General features: G+C 35.0%; 2 protein-coding genes across 17 annotated transcripts in view; one reads left to right on the forward strand and one right to left on the reverse strand.

Moving 5' to 3' along the window:
- camk2g1 (calcium/calmodulin-dependent protein kinase (CaM kinase) II gamma 1) overlaps positions 1-2,713 on the forward strand; it is a 106,584-nt gene extending 103,871 nt beyond the window's left edge. For all 15 annotated transcript variants that reach the window (XM_073827794.1, XM_073827791.1, XM_073827796.1 and 12 more), the window contains one exon: positions 36-2,713. The gene's annotated coding sequence lies outside the window, so the exon portion shown is untranslated. The remainder of the gene's footprint in view (positions 1-35) is intronic.
- A 3,407-nt stretch (positions 2,714-6,120) lies between these two features.
- Positions 6,121-21,496, reverse strand: part of ndst2b (N-deacetylase/N-sulfotransferase (heparan glucosaminyl) 2b) — a 100,425-nt gene continuing 85,049 nt past the window's right edge. For both annotated transcript variants that reach the window (XM_073827789.1, XM_073827788.1), the window contains 12 exons: positions 21,141-21,228; positions 20,892-21,046; positions 20,576-20,761; positions 18,980-19,108; positions 18,683-18,865; positions 17,624-17,720; positions 16,831-16,954; positions 13,297-13,471; positions 12,858-13,028; positions 9,704-9,813; positions 9,457-9,559; positions 6,121-8,300 (listed from right to left, as the gene is read on the reverse strand). In XM_073827789.1, coding sequence (XP_073683890.1) covers positions 8,175-8,300; positions 9,457-9,559; positions 9,704-9,813; positions 12,858-13,028; positions 13,297-13,471; positions 16,831-16,954; positions 17,624-17,720; positions 18,683-18,865; positions 18,980-19,108; positions 20,576-20,761; positions 20,892-21,046; positions 21,141-21,228 — 1,647 coding nt within the window. In that variant the 3' untranslated portion in view covers positions 6,121-8,174. The remainder of the gene's footprint in view (positions 8,301-9,456; positions 9,560-9,703; positions 9,814-12,857; positions 13,029-13,296; positions 13,472-16,830; positions 16,955-17,623; positions 17,721-18,682; positions 18,866-18,979; positions 19,109-20,575; positions 20,762-20,891; positions 21,047-21,140; positions 21,229-21,496) is intronic.

A 21,496-nucleotide genomic window follows, 5' to 3' on the forward strand; every position in this document is an offset into this window, starting at 1 on the left:
AGGAAATGATATTATTTTTACGGAATTTTTTCCAGCTTACCTGGATTCTCAAGATAATGGGAATGTTTCTTCTTTGTGGCTGGACGGGCACGTGAAGGCCAGCTGGATGACAGCTCTTAAAGTTACAGACACACCAGTGAGGAACTCTGACAACATCCAGTTCAACTGTCAACACCACCTATCCTGTCCAATCTTTGACCAACGGGAGCTGGCCGCGGCTGTGGCCCCGCCCAAGGGACGGTGCATGTATCTGACACCCACATGGGGGTGCTGTTTTGTCCTTTTCCCACGGAAACCATCTTTTTTTGCCCGTTAAAGATGTTCAGAAGGTGTTGTAAGTACTGATCTATGAATTCATAAATATACTGTATATTGTAAAAATCACTAGCTGAACCAGAAGCTACAATCAAGTTTGAAAAGCATTTATGTGCGTAAACCAAGGTGGGAGTTAGGAGGGTGGGGAGGGGGGGATATGTTCAAAAAGTAAAAAAAAAAAAATTACAAAATCGACTAGTGCCCAAAAAATGCTTAAGTTTACAAGTTCCCAGTCCTTCTTGTATACTTTGCAACTTTTTGGATACAAAAAATCAATGAAAAATGGGTGTCGACTAATCCGAAAGCAAGGCAGTGAAATGTTCAGAAGTTCTTCATATCAAAAAAAAGAACCAAAGTGTAGTTTTTAGTCTTTTTAAAGAGTGTTTCTGTTTGGTGTTGGCTTTTTATGTAACCCGGGTCTAAGAGAAGGTTTGTACGGCCCAGGTTTTAGTAATCTCCTGTGTTAATGTGGAACTCTTTATTTTTCCTCTTTATTTTTTTTCTTGGACTGACGTAACACAAGTATTTTGTGTTCAGTTAGAATTTTTAAGACTGTTTTATTTTATTATAAGTTAATCTAAATAAACATGTAAAGATATACAGAGATATTTAAAGGAGATATATAAACTCTCGCCATCCAGGTTAAGGGGAAGACGGCGTTCTCGACCGCGCTCGTGTTTGCGTGGGTGCGATCGGAACGTGTATAAATTGTGTCCTCCGTAGATTTAATATAACGAAAGCCCGAGTGAACGGCACACAACTGAACACCGACCAGTAGATTCGCTCTTACTGTTTTGTTAGGTCACGTTAGCACCATAGACAAACCACTGCAGGACGTACTGTGATAGTCAAACGTGAACTTCAATTCTTCAGATCTGAGCTCAAACTAGCTTCAGTAGTCGAGTACGTTGTGATTAATCTCCTTTGAAACTCGCCGTCCATGCATACGCTTATCGTAAAAGTACTCCGTTTTAGTAACGTTGGACGTGTCTAACGCACCCTGTCCTCAGTGTTGTCGTAGTCGTGGTTCGTGTCGGTGACGGGGGTGAACAATGCTGTGCGTGCTCTGTAAATACATGTCGTTCAGTTCAACCAATCACAAGGAGCGTCTGGGGAAAATTGAAACGCGTCTGATTGCCATAGTTATGTTGTTTGAAATCACAGTTTTAATGTTTGTACGATCACAGTTCACCACCAACTATATTACGCAGGTTTTATGGCACTGACTATTTAAACTTTTATTGTACTTAGAAGTGAGGGTTTGATTGTCACGAGTGATTAATCTCTTAAGTTCGTCTGTAGTTGCACAAATGCTTTTCATCACTGCTACGGTTTTGTCTTTAGATAGATTTTAGTATAGTTTCGTTTGAGGCAATATATTGCGTGTGGAAAAACTAGGAGTTCACCCCGTCTCCTTGATACACATCAGTCTTTTGTATGGATCTGTAAATACATGTAGTGTTGGCGCACTCTCATGGTGTGCTGGGCTTCGTGACATATCAGGACTACACCTCCGCACGTGTGTAAGTGTGCGCGCGCGTTTATCACCTTTACGACGGTAGTGATGCTGTCAGATTATATGTGACGATGCTGTTTCACGTCAGTTTTGTGTCTCGTGCTTATTTCTTGCATTTTCTTTTTTTTAATCGCTGTTTTGTTTTCCTTCGTTTGTGCTATGGGGAACTGCTGCCTTGCCTGGCCAAACTAGATTTTTATTCTTTTTATTTTTACTTAAACACATCCTTTGACATCTTCAGCTCCATGAAATTGAAAAGGATTGCGATGGCTATGAGAAGTCAACTAGCTGATTTAGATTTAGCGAAATAAATACCCAACCCCTGAAAGCTGGGTCTGAATTCCGGGCCAGACGGCGACGAATGAGTCTTCTGGCCCACCCGTCCAATGACAGGAGAAATCAAATACGCAGTTTAAAAAACGTTGGCGAATATGCATGTATACTTTTCTTGGTAAATATCTTCTTTTTTTCACTGTCTGTGTTTACTTAATAAAAAAGGGAAAAAAAAGTCTCATAGTATTTGCATCTCGACATGAAAATCACTCCATTGGGAATTATAAGTGATGTACCATATTAAAAATGAAAAAGTAGAAAATAGTGAAAAAAAAAATATATATATATATATAAAACAAAAGCCTCTGCTTGGTATGCTCCCCTCATTCTAAGTAAATCTATTGCATTGTAATGTATACTATTGGGCTTCGTATGTACTCGGAGTTTAAACATGGATGCTGGATTTTTGCATGATCATACATTTAATAAAACCATGAAATGACAACTATCAAGTGTTTGTCTGAATGTTAGTAGGTCTTCATCATAGCTTTGTTATTATTGAAACTTGATCTGGAAAGTATTTAATAAAAAGAGCATTTCTGCAGCTGATTCTGGCTTTTCTTTGTGCAAATTTCAAAAAGGAACATGAAATCAACATTTACTGTATGTGCTTGATACATGTCACTGGTCTTGTGAAAGATTAATCCATGCACATTATTACAATGGAAAATGCAACCATCTGATATGACTTTCCTTTTCCTAGGCCTTTACATTCTAAATCCGTTTGGTGCTCATTTAAAATTTTGTATGCATTAATAATAATGGTGATTTTTGACAAAAAATATCAATATATCAACCTCAAATTATGAAAACTTTAGATTAGATTTATGGCTTTCATTTTCTCAGTTTTACAGTAAAGCATCTTTTTTTTTTAGAAAATATTTAGTTCATATTCATAATTCGAAAATAGTATTTTTGTGCATAACCATGAACTTGAACTTATATAACATTTTTTTTTAAGAAAACACTTGGCAGATTGAAGTAAGAATTTTTTTATTTTTAAAAAAAGTGGAATAAAAAAGAGACGGTGACACGAAAATTCTATTTTAGAAACGGTTTCTATTTCTGCGACGTCATGTAAGGAACCAACAACATAAACTGACACCGATAATCTCAGGTACTGATTGTGCTTTATTCAATGTTAAGAGTGTCTAATGTGAGTTTGAATGTCATTTTGAATTTTGAATGTCATTTTTACCTGGCATTTATAACCATAATAAGATAGTTTACCTCAGATTTTGAAAATAAATTAAAGCAAACACATACGTTAAAACTGTAAACTCAATGCGAACCAGCAAGTGTTTTCCTTAACAAATATAGTATCAGTCACTCAGTATGTAGTTTTATTAATGGTCAAAAGGTTTCGTCGGAAGTGCAATGCACTTCTGCGCTTCTGAATGGCTTGCTGGGTTTTCACAACAAAATCCACCAAATTGCTACTTAAAAGTAGCCCAATTGCGTTTTGAGGGGTCCCAATGTAAAAATAGCAGAGTTGTGGACTCGAGTTAACCCTGTGACTCGGAAAGTCTTTATGGCCTGATCAGTTCTGATCAGCTGGTTACTAAAGCATATTATCACACTGCTATGATTAGCGTAGCTTTGGCACTGAGCCAGAGAGGGACTCACTAAGTGAGCGCTTGTATTGTTTTTATCCATATAATCTTTAGGATATTTACCCCCGGTTTCACAGACAGGGCTTAAGCCTAGTCCTAGACTAAAATGCAAGTCTGAGCTGTTTCAACTGAAATAAACTTGCACTGACTGATCTTAAAAATATATCAGTGCCTTTTTTTGTTTTAAGATGCACACTAGTAATGTTTTTATCTAAGCATGTTTATAAAAAATTACTTAAATGTCCTAACTGATCTGTGGCCTAATCCTGGCTTAGTCTAAGCCCTGTCTGTGAAACCGGGCCATAATGTTTTAGACATTTAAATTACACATAATCACTATAAACCACTTAAAATAAGAAGAAGAAGAAACGTTGATGCATATTGAAACAGCAGTAGCCTAATAATTGGCTAAACCTTTTAAACATGTTTTTTCACGTCAAACACATGAAATATGTAGCTCATTCTATTCTTTCTGTTTACCAGCCACTCACTTTCATGTCTCTATTATTTAAATTTAATTAGGTCAATATTTGTTCACAAACAATGATTGATTCCTCAGTGAAACACCACTAATTATTATAGCCTATATCTTTTATAATTCTCCCTACTATAGACTATTATTGACTTTAAATTTACTGTAGTAATTAATACAGACACACAAATTTGTGCACTAATGACTTGTTGGGGACTTGAAGCTTAAAGTTGAGGGCTTGCAACTCGACTTGGATTTGCCTGTCTTGACTTGGGACTTGTCTGTCTTGATTTAGGACTTGACTTGAGACATGAATGCAAAGACTCGAGACTCACTTGTGACTTGCAAAACAATGACTTGGTCCCACCTCTGAAAAAAAGCGTTCCAGGGGTAAAATACCCCTGGTAAAATGAGTATTACAGGGGCTAAATATTACATTTTTGCTGTCAATTCAACCCAAAGACAAAAAAAAAAAAAAAAAAAAAATCCACGGCAACAGTGTTAACTGTTAAGCCCAATTCCAGTAGCCCAATTCCGCGAAAAAAATAAAAAAATCCCGCAGCCTTGGCAACCCTCAGCTATTCTGTCACACTGTGTCACGTCACCTATAGTTAGGACAAGGTTAGGCTCATAAAGGAGCTAACAAATATAAATTAATATTTGGATTAATAAATATAATTTGGTACCATAAAATCACCTAAAAATATAAAATATTATCAAACTAAAGTAGTACATTCAATAAATGTATATAAAAATTTATAGCACCAGAAGATTAAAGGAATAGTTTACACCAAAATGAAAATTCTGTCATTAATCATTTACCCTCATGTTGTTCCAAACCTGTAAGACCTTTGTTCATCTTCAGAACACAAAAGATATTTTTAATGAAATCAGAGAACTATCTGACCATGAAATGACAGCGATGTAATTACCACGTTTAAGGCCCAGAAAGTTAGTTTGGATGTTGTTAAAATAGTCCATGTGACATCAGTGGTTCAACTGAAATTTTACAGAGCTGTGAGATATTTGCGTAGCTTCATAAAATTAAGGTTGAACCACTGATGTCACATGGACTGTTTTAACAGTATGTTCTTACTACTTTTTTAGGCCTTGAACTTGTCAGTTGCATTGCTCAGTTGTGAAGTGCTGATCCACGTCAGTAGATGGCAGTGCAGTTTAAAGCACACAACAATGTTAATGCCAAATCAAATGCTGATTTTTTTGAAACAACATCGTTGTTCAGTCTTCTGGTTGTTGCCTTTAGTGGGCCTCAGTGACTTGTGCTTAATGAACCAATAACCATGAACTGTGCATGTCCATGTTTAACGTACAGTGAAGTAGACCCGGGCTTTCTGTATGAAGCCATAAAATTTTCCCCTTTTCACTGTACATGCACACTTGTGTACCTTCACGGTAAAAGGATTGAAACGTGGAGGCGCTTACAGCTGTGATAGGTGTCCAACTGTAAAGATCTGCTAGAAATAGGCCCCAAAGTACTAGTTTAATACAAGCAGCATTTGCTGCATCAATAGTGCGTGTCTGCATTCAGTTACATACAGTAGGCACTTTATAGAGTGCACACCATTTATTTTTCTTTCTCTCCCCTCTAGCACACAGTGTACTGTCTATGGCGGTTCCCAGTGGACCTGAGCAAGTCATATTTAAGGGCTTTGTTTCCTGCATTGGAGCGGCTGGGCCCCGAAGCTCTCAAATGGCGGGCGAGTCTCTTGTTTCGGTGCGGTGATTAATCAAACTCTCTCTCTACTCTTCCTCTCAGCTGATAAAGTGGACTGCGGGAACACAGATAAGATACTCACCCCTCTGGTTCACCTCACTTTACACTTTGAAGAAAAAAAAATGAGATGCCCGTCTCCATTCTGTGCCTTTATTTCCCAATGTGCGCACTTAAATTGAACACCAGACATGATTTGGGATCACAACATAATTTTTTTGTATCCAACTGTTGCTACACATACACAATGCACATTCACTCATTGGCAATACAGAATAACATAGTCCTCATTTTGGCCCTAAAAAAAAAAAAAGGTTTTCCAGGTGCAATTTTACGGTGATGCATTGCTGCCACAGACATATTTTCTCACTTAATTATGTTGTTATAATAAGATTTTAACAAATAGTTTCTTATGTCTTTAAAACAAAATCTTTTCTTGTTAAAACTACATAATTGTCTTGTTAAAATTACATCTTTTCTTGTAATGAGATGTGCTGTGGCGACAATTGTTATTACGAGAAATGTTACGTTGTTAAAGATGTTGCTTTAATAACATAACTTCTCGTTATTGTGACATAACTGAGTGTAAAAAATAATGTGTATAGCAGCAATGCATCACCATACAATTTAGTTTGGCACATACAGTATAAAAACAGTTTTGCTTTGGTTCCGCACTGATATTAGACTGTTCCATAACCTAGTCCTCCTTCATTCCTCTCTAATACCTACAAAAGTATCATGGAATACTGGATAAGCGTCGGTGGACTGTGTACTGACATCTTTCTGTGATTGAAACAAGATACTGTCTGATATTCATTCATGCTTATTTTGTGCTGTAACTAGTAAAGAGGAAGAGATGATTGGTTGATGTGCCGCTTGAACCTTAAAGAGCCACAAAATGTTTTTTTGTTTGAATTGAAAGCTGAAATTTATCACTGAGACTAAAACTGCCTTTTCTGATCAATTTCAACTCTTCCATGGTTAAAACAAAGTTATAAGTTATATGTCTTGCTTAAATAGCTATGATACTTTGAAACACATGCTCGGTTTTGGAACAGTGCTATTATCTGCAGATTACATTGCATACACTAGTGTTCAAAAGTCTGGGGTCAGTAAGATTTTAGTTTTAAGAAATTAAAACTTTTTTGCAGCAAGAAATGCATTAAATGAATCAAAAATGACACTAAAGACAGTTGTAACAAATACATGCTGTTCTTTGGACTTTCTATTCATTAAGTATCCAGAAAAAAAACACACCAAGGTTTGATGCATTGAAAAGAAAGAAGTTTCTTGAACAACAAATCGGCATATTTGATCATGTGACACTGAAGACTAAAGCAATGGCTGCTTGCTATCACAGGAATAAAATAAATATTCAAAAACTGAGTTGTTTTAAATTGAAATATTTCACAACTACTTTTTCTGCTCAAATAAATGTAGCTTTGTTGATCATACCAGGCTTTTTTCACAAAAATCTTACCAACCCCAAGCTTTTGAACAATACTGTAGCTAGTCAAAACTGAGTTTGTTTGTTTTTTTAAAAGAAACATTTGCACAGTTCATTCAATACTAAAGAACATCTGCTAAAATTGGCCACATGTATGAACCTTGAATTTTTTTTATAGCTTCTTGGGCTGCACAATGTTTCAAACAGAAATCACTTCAACAGCAACTGTTTTGAGAAAGGCAGCAAGATGGCATAAATTTATGAGACACATATTTAAATACTTCTCTGCTTAGCAGAGTTAAAGACTTTTGAGAATAAAATTTAAATAATCCTCTCATAGTTCCTTCCTTTCATGGGTATTTCCACAAAATGCTCCTAGAGGTTCTGTGCGATTCCCTCTTTTCCTAGAAGACTATATTTGCATTTGAAAACGCCAAGTTCACGACTGATATTCAACCACGCTAGAAGTCTTTTTAAAGCCGTCCAATCGGATTGCTCCCATTTCCATATCCATGACTCCGTGAACGTCCACTACAAGTTCCCATAACAAGGTTGAGGGCTTCTCTTCTGACTCTGAGGGCTTCATTCAGACTGACTGCGTGATCGGCCCGTCTATTCCATCAGAGCCTGTGCGGAGTATGGAGGGTGAGAGGGGTCAGTCCTCTCTTGGCTCCTGCCGCACACGGGCCCCGAGTTCTCCTGTGTGGAGCAGGGTTCTGCCGTGGTTCTCCTTATTCAGGTTTTTATCAGCTCCAGCTGGCGTTGTGCAGTTCATCTCTGAGCCAAATGGGCAGAGGCTGACCCAGACGTTTCAACATCCTGAGTAACTCCACATTCTGCTCGCGGTAATACTCCGACAGAAACACCCTCGACTGGAAGGAGAAAAAAAAAAAAAGAGTTACACACAAACATTTACAGAGGAAGACTATTATGACAGTCAAAATGATGTGATAAAAACTTGTAATGTTATTATCTCACTTATCTCACATTTTGAACAATAGACATTAAGTCAAACCTCTGAGAAAAAGTTTAAAATTATGACAAAATTATGAGATTAAAAAAGTCAAAAACATAAGATGGAATATTATATATAGATATATAGTCAAAATGATCTTTTTATCATAATTTTTACTCGTGTAAAATATTTTGGACAACTGACATCAAGTCAAACTTCTGAGAAAAAGTTGAAATTTTGACAATCAAAATTACGAGATAAGTCAAAATTATAAAAAAAATCATGACAAAGTTATATCAAATGTCATACTTTTTACTCCTGTAATCAATTTTTTATCTAATATTTTGAAAAACTTACATCAAATTGTGACAATCAAAATTATAAGTTAAAAAAATCATGACAAATTTAATAAAATTAAGATACTAAAAGAATACAAAAAGTCATAATTGTATTATAAATGACTTATAATTTTAACTTATAATTATACTTTTTTATCACATAATTAAGGATAATAATTGACACGTCAAATTCTGAGATAAAAAAGTAAAAAGGTATAACAAAAAAAACTAAAAATAATGACAATTTGACAAAGTGTCAAAGACTCAGAAATCTGTTTCCTGTGCCATAATTATGACTTGTCACGTCAATTCTGATTTATGCTTTGATTTACTATAAATGAATGTTTTTTTTTTTTTTGTATAATTTCCTTTTCCTTACATGATAGAAATGGCCTTCTATACATAATGCACAACATATGTTCAAATAACAAATATACTGATTGAATACTACAGACTAGACTGGACATAGAGGAAAACACAAGATGTGACCAAATGCTGCAACACAGGCTGATCAGCAATTGGTGATTTGAATTAAAGTTGCTTTTGAAATCCAGTTCCCACATGATTTCAAACTGACTCTTTCTACATTCTACACCCTCAAAATAGATCTTATCCCATCAGCTTTCTTGCAGCCAATTACAGAAAGAAAAACAGAACTAAACAAACTTCACTGTCTATATTGGTTCAGTTCCAGTATATCCATCTTGAGCTCTGATGTTGAAAAGTGAGTAGTACCTCCAGGCTCATTTCCGGATACTTCCTTCCTTTGCTCTTTCCCAGACAGCGAGTACGTCCTGCCTCCAGTTTCTGACACCAGAAACCTTTACTCTCGTCAAACCTTTAAATAGAGGGCAGGAACTGTTTAGTATTATTAAGGATATATATATTAAAATGTAAAATTAGAATCAAGGACTGAAACTGTAACAAACATAGTTGTGGTAAGTGCTCATGGACTGTGTGTAATAATAATGAGAGCTCATACGTCAGCGCCTGTGTGTAGTTGTAGTAAGGAGTGACTCCAAGGAACTTCTGAATGCCATCCATCACCTGAGCAGGACTGGAGCGCAGCTGCACACCATCCACGATCAGCAGCTGCTCACAGGAGAAAACACACGTCACACACACTGATGCAGCTCAACACACCTGCTCAAGACTGTTATGGGATGATTTGGAATGAGTACAGGTTCACTTATAGTGCTCTGGAGACTTTTAGGAGCTCAAAGTTGTGTGTGTGTGTGTGTGTGTGTGTGTGTGTGCGTGCACACGTTTATATGCCTGAATATTCAAGGTTATTTCTCAAAATAATCTGTTTAAACAGTGTAAAATGTTTCAAATAATGCACTTATAAATGAACAGGGGCCTGGGATCCACTAGGGGGCCTCAGCAAACTTCCAAAGTTTCAAGATTACATAAATGACTTGAAATAAGACAGAACAAGTATCAAAATATGCCAAAATTAGTATAAAGAATCTAGGCCTGGAAAAATACTCCATATGCATTTTATGTACAAAGTTTGAGGTCAGTATGTTTTCTATATATATTTAAGGATGCATTTAATTGATCAAAAGTGACAGTAAAGACATTTATAATGCTACAATATTTATATTTTAAACAAATTATATTCTTTTGATTTTTTTTTCATTAATCAAAGAATCCTGAAAAAAAGTATGTATATCCAAAAACTGTTTTCAAAATGAAGGATAAATTGACACTGATGACTGAAATCATGGCTGCTTTGCCATCACAGGAATAAATTACATTTTATTTTAAATTGCAATAACAGTGCAAAATATTATGTTTTTTTTTTTACTGTATTTACTGTATTAAATCCTACCAACCCTGCTTCTGAACATAGTGTTTTAGTTATGCCAAGCTCTAGAATATTTTATCGGTAGAAACTGTCAAAATATTTTTATATTTTTAAAGTGCACTATTTGTCATTACAACATTAACAGCTTTTATGTATAGAAGCCTGTTTCCACCACTGACAAAAGGTAATTGTGACTTTTTATACAATTGTGAGTTCACGGGCCTCATTTATAAAGACTTGCGTAGAAACCATCCTTGATTTTATCTAAGAACTTTTCTGATTTGATCGTAAGAGCGATTCAGAGAAACGAACGTACACACGAAATCCATGCGAACGCCAGTCATTCGGTTATAAATCACAAATGATCGTGGAATTGTGTGCAGCTGAATGTTCCGCCGTCAAAACGCCCCTGCTTAATTAATTAACATATAAAATGAGCTCATTCCTAAAGCAAAAACTCTGTGACAATGGCAAGTAAAAAGGAGCGCAAGAAATCAAATTATAGTGGGGCTGAACTATCTGCAATACCAGGCATTACCACAAGGAAACGGTCGTACGCCAAGCTGGAATCTGACGTGGAGATAAGTACTTTTCCACGTCAAAGACGGTGTTTATAAATCTGTACTTTGACGTGGATTTGATCGTACGAACACTCTAAGATCAAATCAGTGCGTAAGAAAGTTTTATAAATGAGGCCCCAGATCTCGCAATTCTGACTTTTTTTCCTCTCGGAATTGTGAGATATAAACACAATTGTGAGTTATAGAGTCATTGTGAGTTATAAACTACATTCTGACTTTTTTCTCAGAATTGCGAGTTCGTATTGTTCGTTTTTAAATCTCACAATACTGACTTTTTTTCTCTGACAATTCTAAGAAATAAAGTCACAATTCTGAGTGAGAATTGCGAGATATAAACTCAATTCTCACTTTTTTTGTCAGAATTTCAAGTTTATGTTGCGAGTTTTTAGTTTAGAAGTTTTTAATCTTGCAGTTCTGACTTTATTTCCCACAATTGTGAGTTTGTATAATGCAATTCTGAGAAGTAAAAAAATCTGAATTGTGGCTTCATTTCTCACAATTCTGACTTCAAATCTCACAATTCTGACAAAACTCAGAATTCTGTGATATAAACTTACAATTGAAAGTTATAAAGTGGCAAACTTTATAAAGTTACAAACTGGCAATTCTAAGAAATAGTCGAAATTCTGAGAAATAATAATAAATGTGAATTGCGAGATATAAACTGAATTCTGACTTTTTTTCTCAGAACTGCAAGTTTATAATGCAAGTTTTTAATTTAGAAGTTTTAATTCTGGCAATTCTGACTTAATTTCCCGCAACTGTTAGTTTATATAATGCAATTCTGATAAGAAATTCAGAATTTTGACTTCATATCTCGCAATTCTGAGGCAATTTGCAAATCTGACACAACTCAGGAATTGTGTGATATAAACTTACAATTACAAGTTATAAAGTAAGAATTGTGATACAAACTGGCAATTCTAAGAAATAGTCGGTATTCCGAGAAATAATAATAAATCTGAATTGCGAGATATAAACTGAATTCTGACTTTTTTTCTCAGAACTGCAAGTGCAAGTTTTTAATTTTAAGTTTTAATCTGGCAATTCTGACTTTATTTCCCGCAAATGTTAGTTTATATAACGCAATTCTGAGAAAAAAATTCAGAATTTTGACTTTATATCTCGCTATTCTGAAGCAACTCGCAATTCTGACTTTTTTCTCAGAATTACATGATATAAACTCACAATTGCGAGTTATAAAGTCAGAATTGCAAGTTGGCAATTCTGAGAAGTCAGAATTGCGACATATAAACTCTTTTCTTTTTTTCTCAGAACTGCAAGTATTTAATTCAGAATTGTGAACTTTTAATCTTGCAATTCTGAGTATATTTCTCACAATATTGAGTTCATATCATGCAATTCTGAAAAAAACCCCTAAGAATTGTGAGATAAACAGTCGCAATAAAAATTTTTTTTAATTCAATGGTGGAAACAGGCTTCCATATTTATGAGTGCCATGCAGTGATAAAGACAGTATCCAGTTAAACCAGTGTTGTGTTTTTTACCTACTATTATATTGTCTATTAGGACATGTGTTGAACATTGTAGACCAATCAGCATCCAGGACCAAAATAAAGGTTATATCATATGACGTTATATCATAGCACGTCAAAGCTGGTGACTAAGATGAAAAGATTGTTTTTTAGGAGACAGGTCTTTTGTGTGAACACCTGGCTGGGTAATAGTAGTGTAACAAGTTCCAGAAGTCGGCGGTAGACGTGTGTGTGTTTGTGAGAACACACCTGACTGGGTTGATAGTGGTGTAACCAGCGCTCCAGATGGCTGCTGTAGGCTCCAGGCTGGAGGCAGCGGCGGTGCAGAGACAGCAGAGATGTGGGGGATGACGGCCCTGCAGAGATCACCTCGTGAAACGTGTAGTTAAGCGCCACAGGGTCCTGATGAGCCCTCTGATGCTACAGAGAGAGTGACAGAAGTGAAATTAAACAGTTGTTGTTTTCATCTAATGTGTCGGTACAGAGAAAGTCGATAATGTCTGGAAAACGCTATCCATTAGCATTCCCCTTCGTCTCAATGGCAGTTGACTGGCTGGTGCAGGATCCCTGAGGATTTGAAATCTACTGTGTGTTATTTTAAATCACACGGTGTAGTTATGACATCTACCAGCAGGTGTTACCTGAGTCATGTTAACTAACCAGCGGTGCTTTGTGTATACAAACGCACCTGGTACCAGGAATACGCGCGGTCAGCGGGGTTAATGAGTATAGAGATGATTTTGGCTCTTGGAAACAGGGCGGCTGCTCTCTTCGGGGCAACTTCAGTGTCAAAGTAGTTTGCACTCTTCTCAAACAGGAAGTCCGTGCTTACGTTTGAGGGTACGGGGAAAAAATCCATGTACCTGAGGCAAGACAGACAGAATTAACATACAATACCATGCAAAAGTAAAACCCAAAATCAATAAAAGAGTAAGAGTGGAATACACTAAGAATTATGTTTTTAATGTTGATGCATTGCCTAGAACCCTATGATTTCAGTGATGCAGAAAACATGGACGGAATAGCGGAATCCATTCATTAAAATGGAATTTACTGTTTCATGTGGAATGTCACTGAATTTGCCATATTTTGGATGAAGAAATCAAAAGTAGGTGTACACTTAAATCAAAATGCGATATGGACTAGTGACTAGCGCAAAAAATACAACTTAAATATAAATCCTGCATTGTTTGCATTTCTCTGTGTGAATGAATAGTGCATCTTTGTTTACAGCACACATACTGAATCTCTAGAACTGCTCTGAGAGTCAATTTATGAGCATTTTACCATTTGTTTGAAGTAAAAAAAAAATAAAGTGTAAAGTCGGCAACACCAAAGCTCCAAAAATACCAAAAATATTTATTTTTAAAACAACTTTCCCACAGCGTATGTGACGTTTCGAGCACGCAGGCTCTTCATCAGACAAATTGAATACTAATGTGCCACTCTTTATATCTCCAGGTGATCAAAATCACATGACCAAACACCATGTTACTGACCAATACATCAACAACTACAATGAAAAATATGAAACATTAAGAGAACCACATGCATATATAGACATAATAATAATTTAAAGAAATGGACGAATATCAAAATCTTCATTTAGTCCTCTAAGGGACAACGTGTCTAATGTAAAAATCCAAAAAGCCTCACGCTGTAAAAGCAATTTAGCAATATCACCTCCGCGACGTGGATACTTAACTATCTCAATGCCTACGTATTGAAGAGTAGAAACTGAATGTCTAAAGGGTGCAAAATGCTGTGCAACTGGAGTTTTTGGATCGTGGTGTCTAATTGCACATCGATGTTCAGAAATTATTATGTCTATATACATTAGGGATGCTCCGATCTCCCCAGTAGGGGTTCAATCTTCAACTGGCTGGCAGAAGCCGCCACTGGCAGGTCATGTGACCTGTCAGTGGATGGTGGCAGCTGCCAGTCTGATTCTGGCAGGTCACGTGACCTGCCAGTGGCGGGCTGGTAGCTGGCAGTCTCAATGGTTTTAGATCTGAGAGTGTAACATCTTCTCTGTCGCTCTGGCTGCAAGGAAATACAGTATTTTATTGTTATGACCATATTTTTATGACTTTGTTCTTTTGTATGATTGACCTTTTAGTTTTTTTTTTCCATAATTAAAGCAGTCAAATTAACGTGATCATGACTGGTTGTTTACTGACTCTTCGCTTAAACTCAGAGCGCTCTTACGGCAGTCTGAGCTTTTATTTTAATTTTAAAATAACTGAAATTATGTGTGGCGAAGTGATATGACATGTAATGCGGTCAAAAGCTGCCTGAAACTACATTCACCGTGCGCGTTACCCTGAAAATAATTGCGCACCTTAGGTATAAACCCAATTTTAAAGGTATCGCTACGCGAAAGTTGTTTTAAAAATAAATATTTTTGATATTTTTGGAGCTATGGTGTTGCCGACTTTACACTTTATTTTTTTACTTGTTGCTTTTTAGTCGAGCACCCATTTGAGATTGATGTGCGTGCTTTTGTTTCATTTTTCACCATTTGTTTGAAGAAAAACTATCATATCATAATCAAACAGAAACGTAAAGGTGTTCACAGCAACCCGTCAAAATAAAAGTTTGGTTTAACATGAAGAAATTGTGACAGAAATATATTATGTAATGATAGTACTACTAATGATAAAATAATTATTATAACATTATTTTTAAGGAGTATTTGCCAGAAGAAAATATTTAACCGAATTTATTTACCAGATAAATGTAAATACACAACACTGTATTTCTGAAAAGAAATAAATAAATAAAACTATAATAAATTACTTCTTTATAAAATCAATCAATTAAAGACACTTTTGATTATTACTATTTAATAAAACCATTAAACTGGAATGCAGAAAATTAATGGAAAAAAGAATTTGTCTAAAAAAAATTAAAATTTGAAAAAAAAAAAAAATGAATTTGAGTGAAAATAAAAATTAAATTAAAATTTCATAGGGCCTTAAAAAGGTCAGACTTTTATTAAATACCTGTGAAATGGTGTAAATTTAATAATTTCAATTAATATATTTTTTTATTTAACATTTAACATAAAACATACATTTAAAATAAGAGCTTAGAAAAATTAACAAATGGAAAAAAACTGAATCCAGAAAAATTAAAACAGAAAAAAACTGAATCCATAAAAATTTAAACAGAAAAAAAAAATAATAATAATACATTTGGGGAAAAAATAAAACAGATTTTATAGGGCCCTACAAATTGCCCTGCCCTGCATCATATCAATTCATATTAGTTTCTTACTAAATTTGAGGTACTGAGAAAATGCATAAATGCATAATAAAAAAAAAAAATGTCACACTTTCTCAAAAAATACGCAAATTCTCAAATTCACTTTCAATAACCATTTTTAAGGTGAAGAAGTCATGTATTACCCGTTAATAAAAAATTGCAACAATGACATGATTTCTGTCTTCCTCTGAGCCAGGTTACAACTATTTGTAAAATGCTCAGCTGATTTTCACATGTACGAATGATTCTTAAGACATTATTTTATGTCTAATCCTGATTTCAAGGTTAGAATTACCACTAGTGACAGAAGAAAATGCAAACATGAACCAGATGTTTTCTGCTAAAACTGCAGGTGTTTTACTACATCCAAACAGCAACAGCGAAAATACATATTTATTTACAAACTTGTGGTTATGTAAAGCTCTTTCACATTAAATGGAGTATTTGAAGATGTTTTTCCACTCCTTTGTGGACTGCTTATGTTGCTTTTATTATATGTTGCATACATATAACATTAAGAATCCTCTTATTTTACAAGGAAAAAATAAATGTGTTTTTATTGGCATTTTTGTTCTCAGCTAAATCAAATTAGGTATTATTATGTTATGTCAATTAGGTCATTTTTGTGTTGACTATGTGGTTTTGAACATGTTCCTAAGCAGTTGTTAGGGTTTTCTGAGTGGTTGCTAAGGTATTTAAAAAAAAAGGTCCTTGAATGGTCCCTCAATAAAAATGTACAGAAACTATTCATTTGCTGTTTTGTCAACTATGCAAAACTGCATGTCTGATTACTTTTACCCCCCCCCCCTTTCTATATTCACTAAAATCTAAAATGTATGCATTTAGCATGATCCAAAAATGATTTGCAAATGCGTGATTAGAGTGAGGCTTTACAAAATTGGTATCTGATTTGGAAACAAAGAAAATGAGGTATGGGTGGGGTTTCCATGGTTACCAGTCAATGCCACGTTGGTAGTTTGGTCCGCTGAAGAACTGCACCTCCTCAAAGGTGACAGGGCTGGGGAAGCTGCTGGTAATGGCAGGATGAAGGGCAAGAAACGAATGCAGAGCAGTAGTTCCTGTAAAAAGAGCGTGACACCAATGCATCAAACTGTTTTGATCGAATATTAACCACATTGCTAGGAAATGCTCTATGTGCTGTGACTTGTATGTGGAATGAAGTGTTCTACATCATAAAACCTGGCTGATTATGAAATCGTTTTATATGGTTGAAATGACTGACGAACAACATGGGTTCATGCTTCTGTTACTACAAACAACATTAAATATGTGACCCTGGACCACAAAACCAGTCTTAGGTAGCACGGGTATATCTGTAGCAATAGCCAAAAATACATTGTATGGGTCAAAATGATCAAAAATCATTAGGATATTAAATAAAGATCATGTTCCATGAAGATATTTAGTGAGATTCCTACTGTAAATATATCAAAACTTAATTTTTGATTAGTAATATGCATTGCTAAGAACTTCATTTGCACAACTTTAAAGGCGATTTTCTCAGTATTTAGATTTTTTTTTTTTTTGCACCCTCAGATTTCAGATTTTCAAAAAGCTGTATCTTGGCCAAATATTGTCCTATCCAAACAAACTTATTTATTCAGCTTTCAGATTATGTATAAATCTCATTTTTAAAAAAATGTGGTCCAGGGTTACATATGTGTTCAAAACAGAATGTGTATCTAAATATATATATATATATATCCAGATTTAAAAGTTTGTGTTACCGGTCTTCTGAGGGCCGATCACTAGAAACTTGGGCAGTCTGTCACAGGTCTTCTCTTTGGACCAGATGTCTTTGTGTCTCTTGTCATGACATGGGTTCTGTTTATCAGGAGGGAAGTATTTGTAAGTATAATGTGGGCATAAATTGATATGAGACTAACACAAATCCCTTGTACTTGAACTTCCCGTTCATTACCTAAACATAAAAACATTTATTTAAATATTAACAAATACTGCAAATACTGTCAAATATTATTTGATATCAAACTAATGGATGTGGAGAAAAATGAACATTTAAAATTTAACATTTTATTTTAATTATTTATTTTATTTTATTTTTATTTAAAGAATAAAAAAAATCAATAAAAAAAATCAATGTGTATTAAGTATAAGACTCATATTATATTAATAGTTTTACAATGTAAGCACTGTAATGTTTCAAAAACAACTGACAAATATAGATTTTTAAGTAAAAAGCATGTTACAGCAAAAACTGTAAAAAAAAAATTTCACTATTTAAAATAACTGTTTTCTTTTTGAATATATTTAAATTTTTATTTAAAAGCTGAATTTTTAACATCATGATCCTTCAGAAATCATTCTAATATTCTGATTTGCTGCTCAAAAAATATGTATTATTATTATGTTGAAAACAGAGTAGAATTTGATGAATGGAAAGTTCAGAAGAACAACATTTATCTGAAAGAGAAATCTTTTGTAACATTATAAATGTTTTTATCATTATGTCTTCATCACTTTTGGTCAATTTAAAGCATCGTTGCTAAATAAAAGTATTAATTTCTATAATTTTAGGAGTAATGATGCTGAAAATTATATAATACATATTAATTATAAAAAAATACAAATATTTCTAAATTGTACTGTTTTTGCTGTACTTTGGATCAAATAAATGCAGGCTTGATGAGCAGAAGAGACTTCTTTAAAAACATTAAAAAATTTTACTGTTCAAAAACTTTTGATTAGTAGGTTAAATTATGTCGCCTTTGGCAGTATCTGTGAGATTCACCCAGGAATAACCATGAAACTGTAACTGCACAAACCTGCCACAAGGGGTCTCTCTCATCAGGGAAAATCTGGAAGTATTTTTGAGCGAGGCGGACTGGAGGCAGCGTCTGCAGGCGCAGGTGAGTCCAGCACTGCACAAACCTCACCAGTGACTCAAAGGTGTACAGGCCCAGCCGGTCGTTGCCATAGTTTGACAGGTGAGTCATGAATATACTAACCTACCCATGGGAGAGGACAGGGACAAGTAGGTCAAAAACATTTGTCATATTACAGCATTGTTTTAGGTGTTGGCTGTATCTGGGCTAGTGTGTCTCTGCAGGTGTGACACTAACCGGATTGAGCAGCACTGTAAGAAACAGCTCCCCTCCACGAATGCTCTTGTCCAGCTCCTGAGGGCCTCCTGGGTAATCTTTGTAGAAGATGGTATGTGTGAAAAGCCCACAGGTCTGCCGGGGGAGAACCTGATACACAAAGCCAAACATAGAGTCAAAGAATCCTGGAAAAATATATCATGGTTTCTACAAAAATATTAGGCAGCAAAAACTGTTCAACATTGATAAAAAACATTATTATTAATTGAGCACCAATAATAATTGACAAGCAAATCATCATATTACAATGCTTTCTGAAAGATTATGTGACACTGAAGACTGAAGAAAAATTCAGCTTTGCGTCACAGGAATAAATTATAATATATAAAATAAAAAAGTCAGAATTACAAGATATAAACTCAGAACTGTGAGAAGAAAGTCAGAATTGCAAATCTCGCATTTGTCAGAAAAAGTTTATATCACACAATTCTGAGAAAAAAGACAAAATTGCGAGACGAAAACTTAAATTTGTGAGGAAAAAAGTCCGAATTGTGAGATAAAAACTCGCAATTAACTTTTTTTATTAGAAAAGGAAGTGAAAAAAAGAGTATATCTCACAATTCTGAGGTTCTTTTTTTCTCAGAATTGCAAGATATACTAACAATTTCACAGGAAATAATTAAACTTTAAAATATATTCAAATAAAAAAGTTCCTTTAAATTAAAATATTTTTTTAAATGTTAGTTTTTATTATTTTACTGATTTTATTATTACTGTATTTTTACAAAAACACACACACACAAAAAAAATCTTAATTATTCCAAACTTTTGACCGTTACCCTTTTTAAGAAATGCTGTAAAAGTATTAGTGTATGATACCTAATAAATTAACTCAATTTGATTAAATGAAATCTTAATGTAAATTGATACCACTATTTTTAAAAATCTATACCACTGCAGGGAACTATAAAGCATGTTTGCTATAAATTTGGATGTGTCAGTATACCTAAATGACTTTTTTTCTCATAACTGCAAGAAAAAAGTCAGAATTGCGAGAAACAAACACATTTCTGAAAAAGTCTGTTTCTTAAGACTTTCTCAGAACTGTGAGTTTTTTATCTCGCAATTCTGACTTTATAACTCACAATTGCGAGTTGAGAGAAAAAAGTCAGAAATGTGAGTGCGTAATACGCAATTATGAGAAAAAAAAAGTCAGAATTGCAGGACGTAAACTCACAATTGCAAGTAAAAAAAATCTAAATTATGAGATAAAATCTAATTGTGATAACTGTGATGTTTGTGATAATTGTTTATAACTGACACATTAATATATGCAATTGTTGACAGCAGGTTGCATGCATTAGCTGTTAGACAGCAATCTTTACACACGTCTTTAAATTCATCTCCTTTAAAAGCACCTCTGCTGAAGCGACATGCATTCACGTGGATGTCTTTATCCGCTGCATCGTAGTTTTTGTGCATTTTGCACCATAAGCAGTAAAAATAGCATTTTAAAAATGCATCCTGTGCTACATTTTATTGCTGTTCTGCTAGACACTAGAATGCACCCGAACATCTTATGTAAATGCCCCACAAGACACATGGTTGAGTTCCTACCTGAATGCCGTTGTGTATGAAGCCTCTGCGGTAGCGGGCAGGCCTGAGATGAGGATATTCTTCTGTGCTGGTCACCTTAATGCCCCATACACTCTTCCAGGCCTCATAGAGCTGACTGTGCACAGGGTACACACCTGAGTGATGAGGGGCTACGGCGTAACCCATGTCTGTGGGGATCCCATGCTCCTGAAAGAAACACAACCTGGGATTACTTCATACCCATGCAAAATCAAATTAATATTATGTATAAACCAATCAGAATCGACAATTCAACAGCACATTATTTTATATGTACAGTATCAGGGCAGATTCTGACCTGTGCAAACTGTTTATTAAGTCTCATTTGTTCTGCGAGTACGCTGACGTTGTGAAAGAGATGAGGCTGCATGTGACTCCACATGTGCGGGAACCACCAGAACTCCTGCCGGTGTCGAAGCAGTGTGTCGTCACCCTCATCTTCCTCATCTGTACCTGAACAGCAAGACCAGATAGAGACCATGAATAAGCGTGTGGAGGTGGAGATTGTTTTATCTGTATAACTCATACTATATCAACTCCTTCATACCTGTATGAAAAAACTTGCCAGAGAATCCCAGATTAAAGGTGAAATTAGGTACCAGAGAACGGAGTTTATTTTGTGTGTGAAGCAGCGCCTGGTAAGGAGGAAAAAAAACAAACATTTTAACTGCGGTAAACATCAATTTTTGTATACTGTCTAAATAACTTAGATAATAATGAGCATCATTATTTTGGGGTATATTGTATGAAGCTACTGTAGGATACAAGGGTGGGCGGAATGAACGTTATATCACAGTATGAGTCACAGTGATATCTTGCAAAACTGTTATTTTTGGAGTTTTACAAAGACAGTTGCAGATGTAGTGAATAACCATGTGTTAAAACCTTTTTCTGACTTTTTTC

This window comes from Garra rufa, chromosome 22 (assembly GCF_049309525.1).
Source record: "Garra rufa chromosome 22, GarRuf1.0, whole genome shotgun sequence".
Classification (NCBI taxonomy): Eukaryota; Metazoa; Chordata; class Actinopteri; order Cypriniformes; family Cyprinidae; genus Garra; species Garra rufa.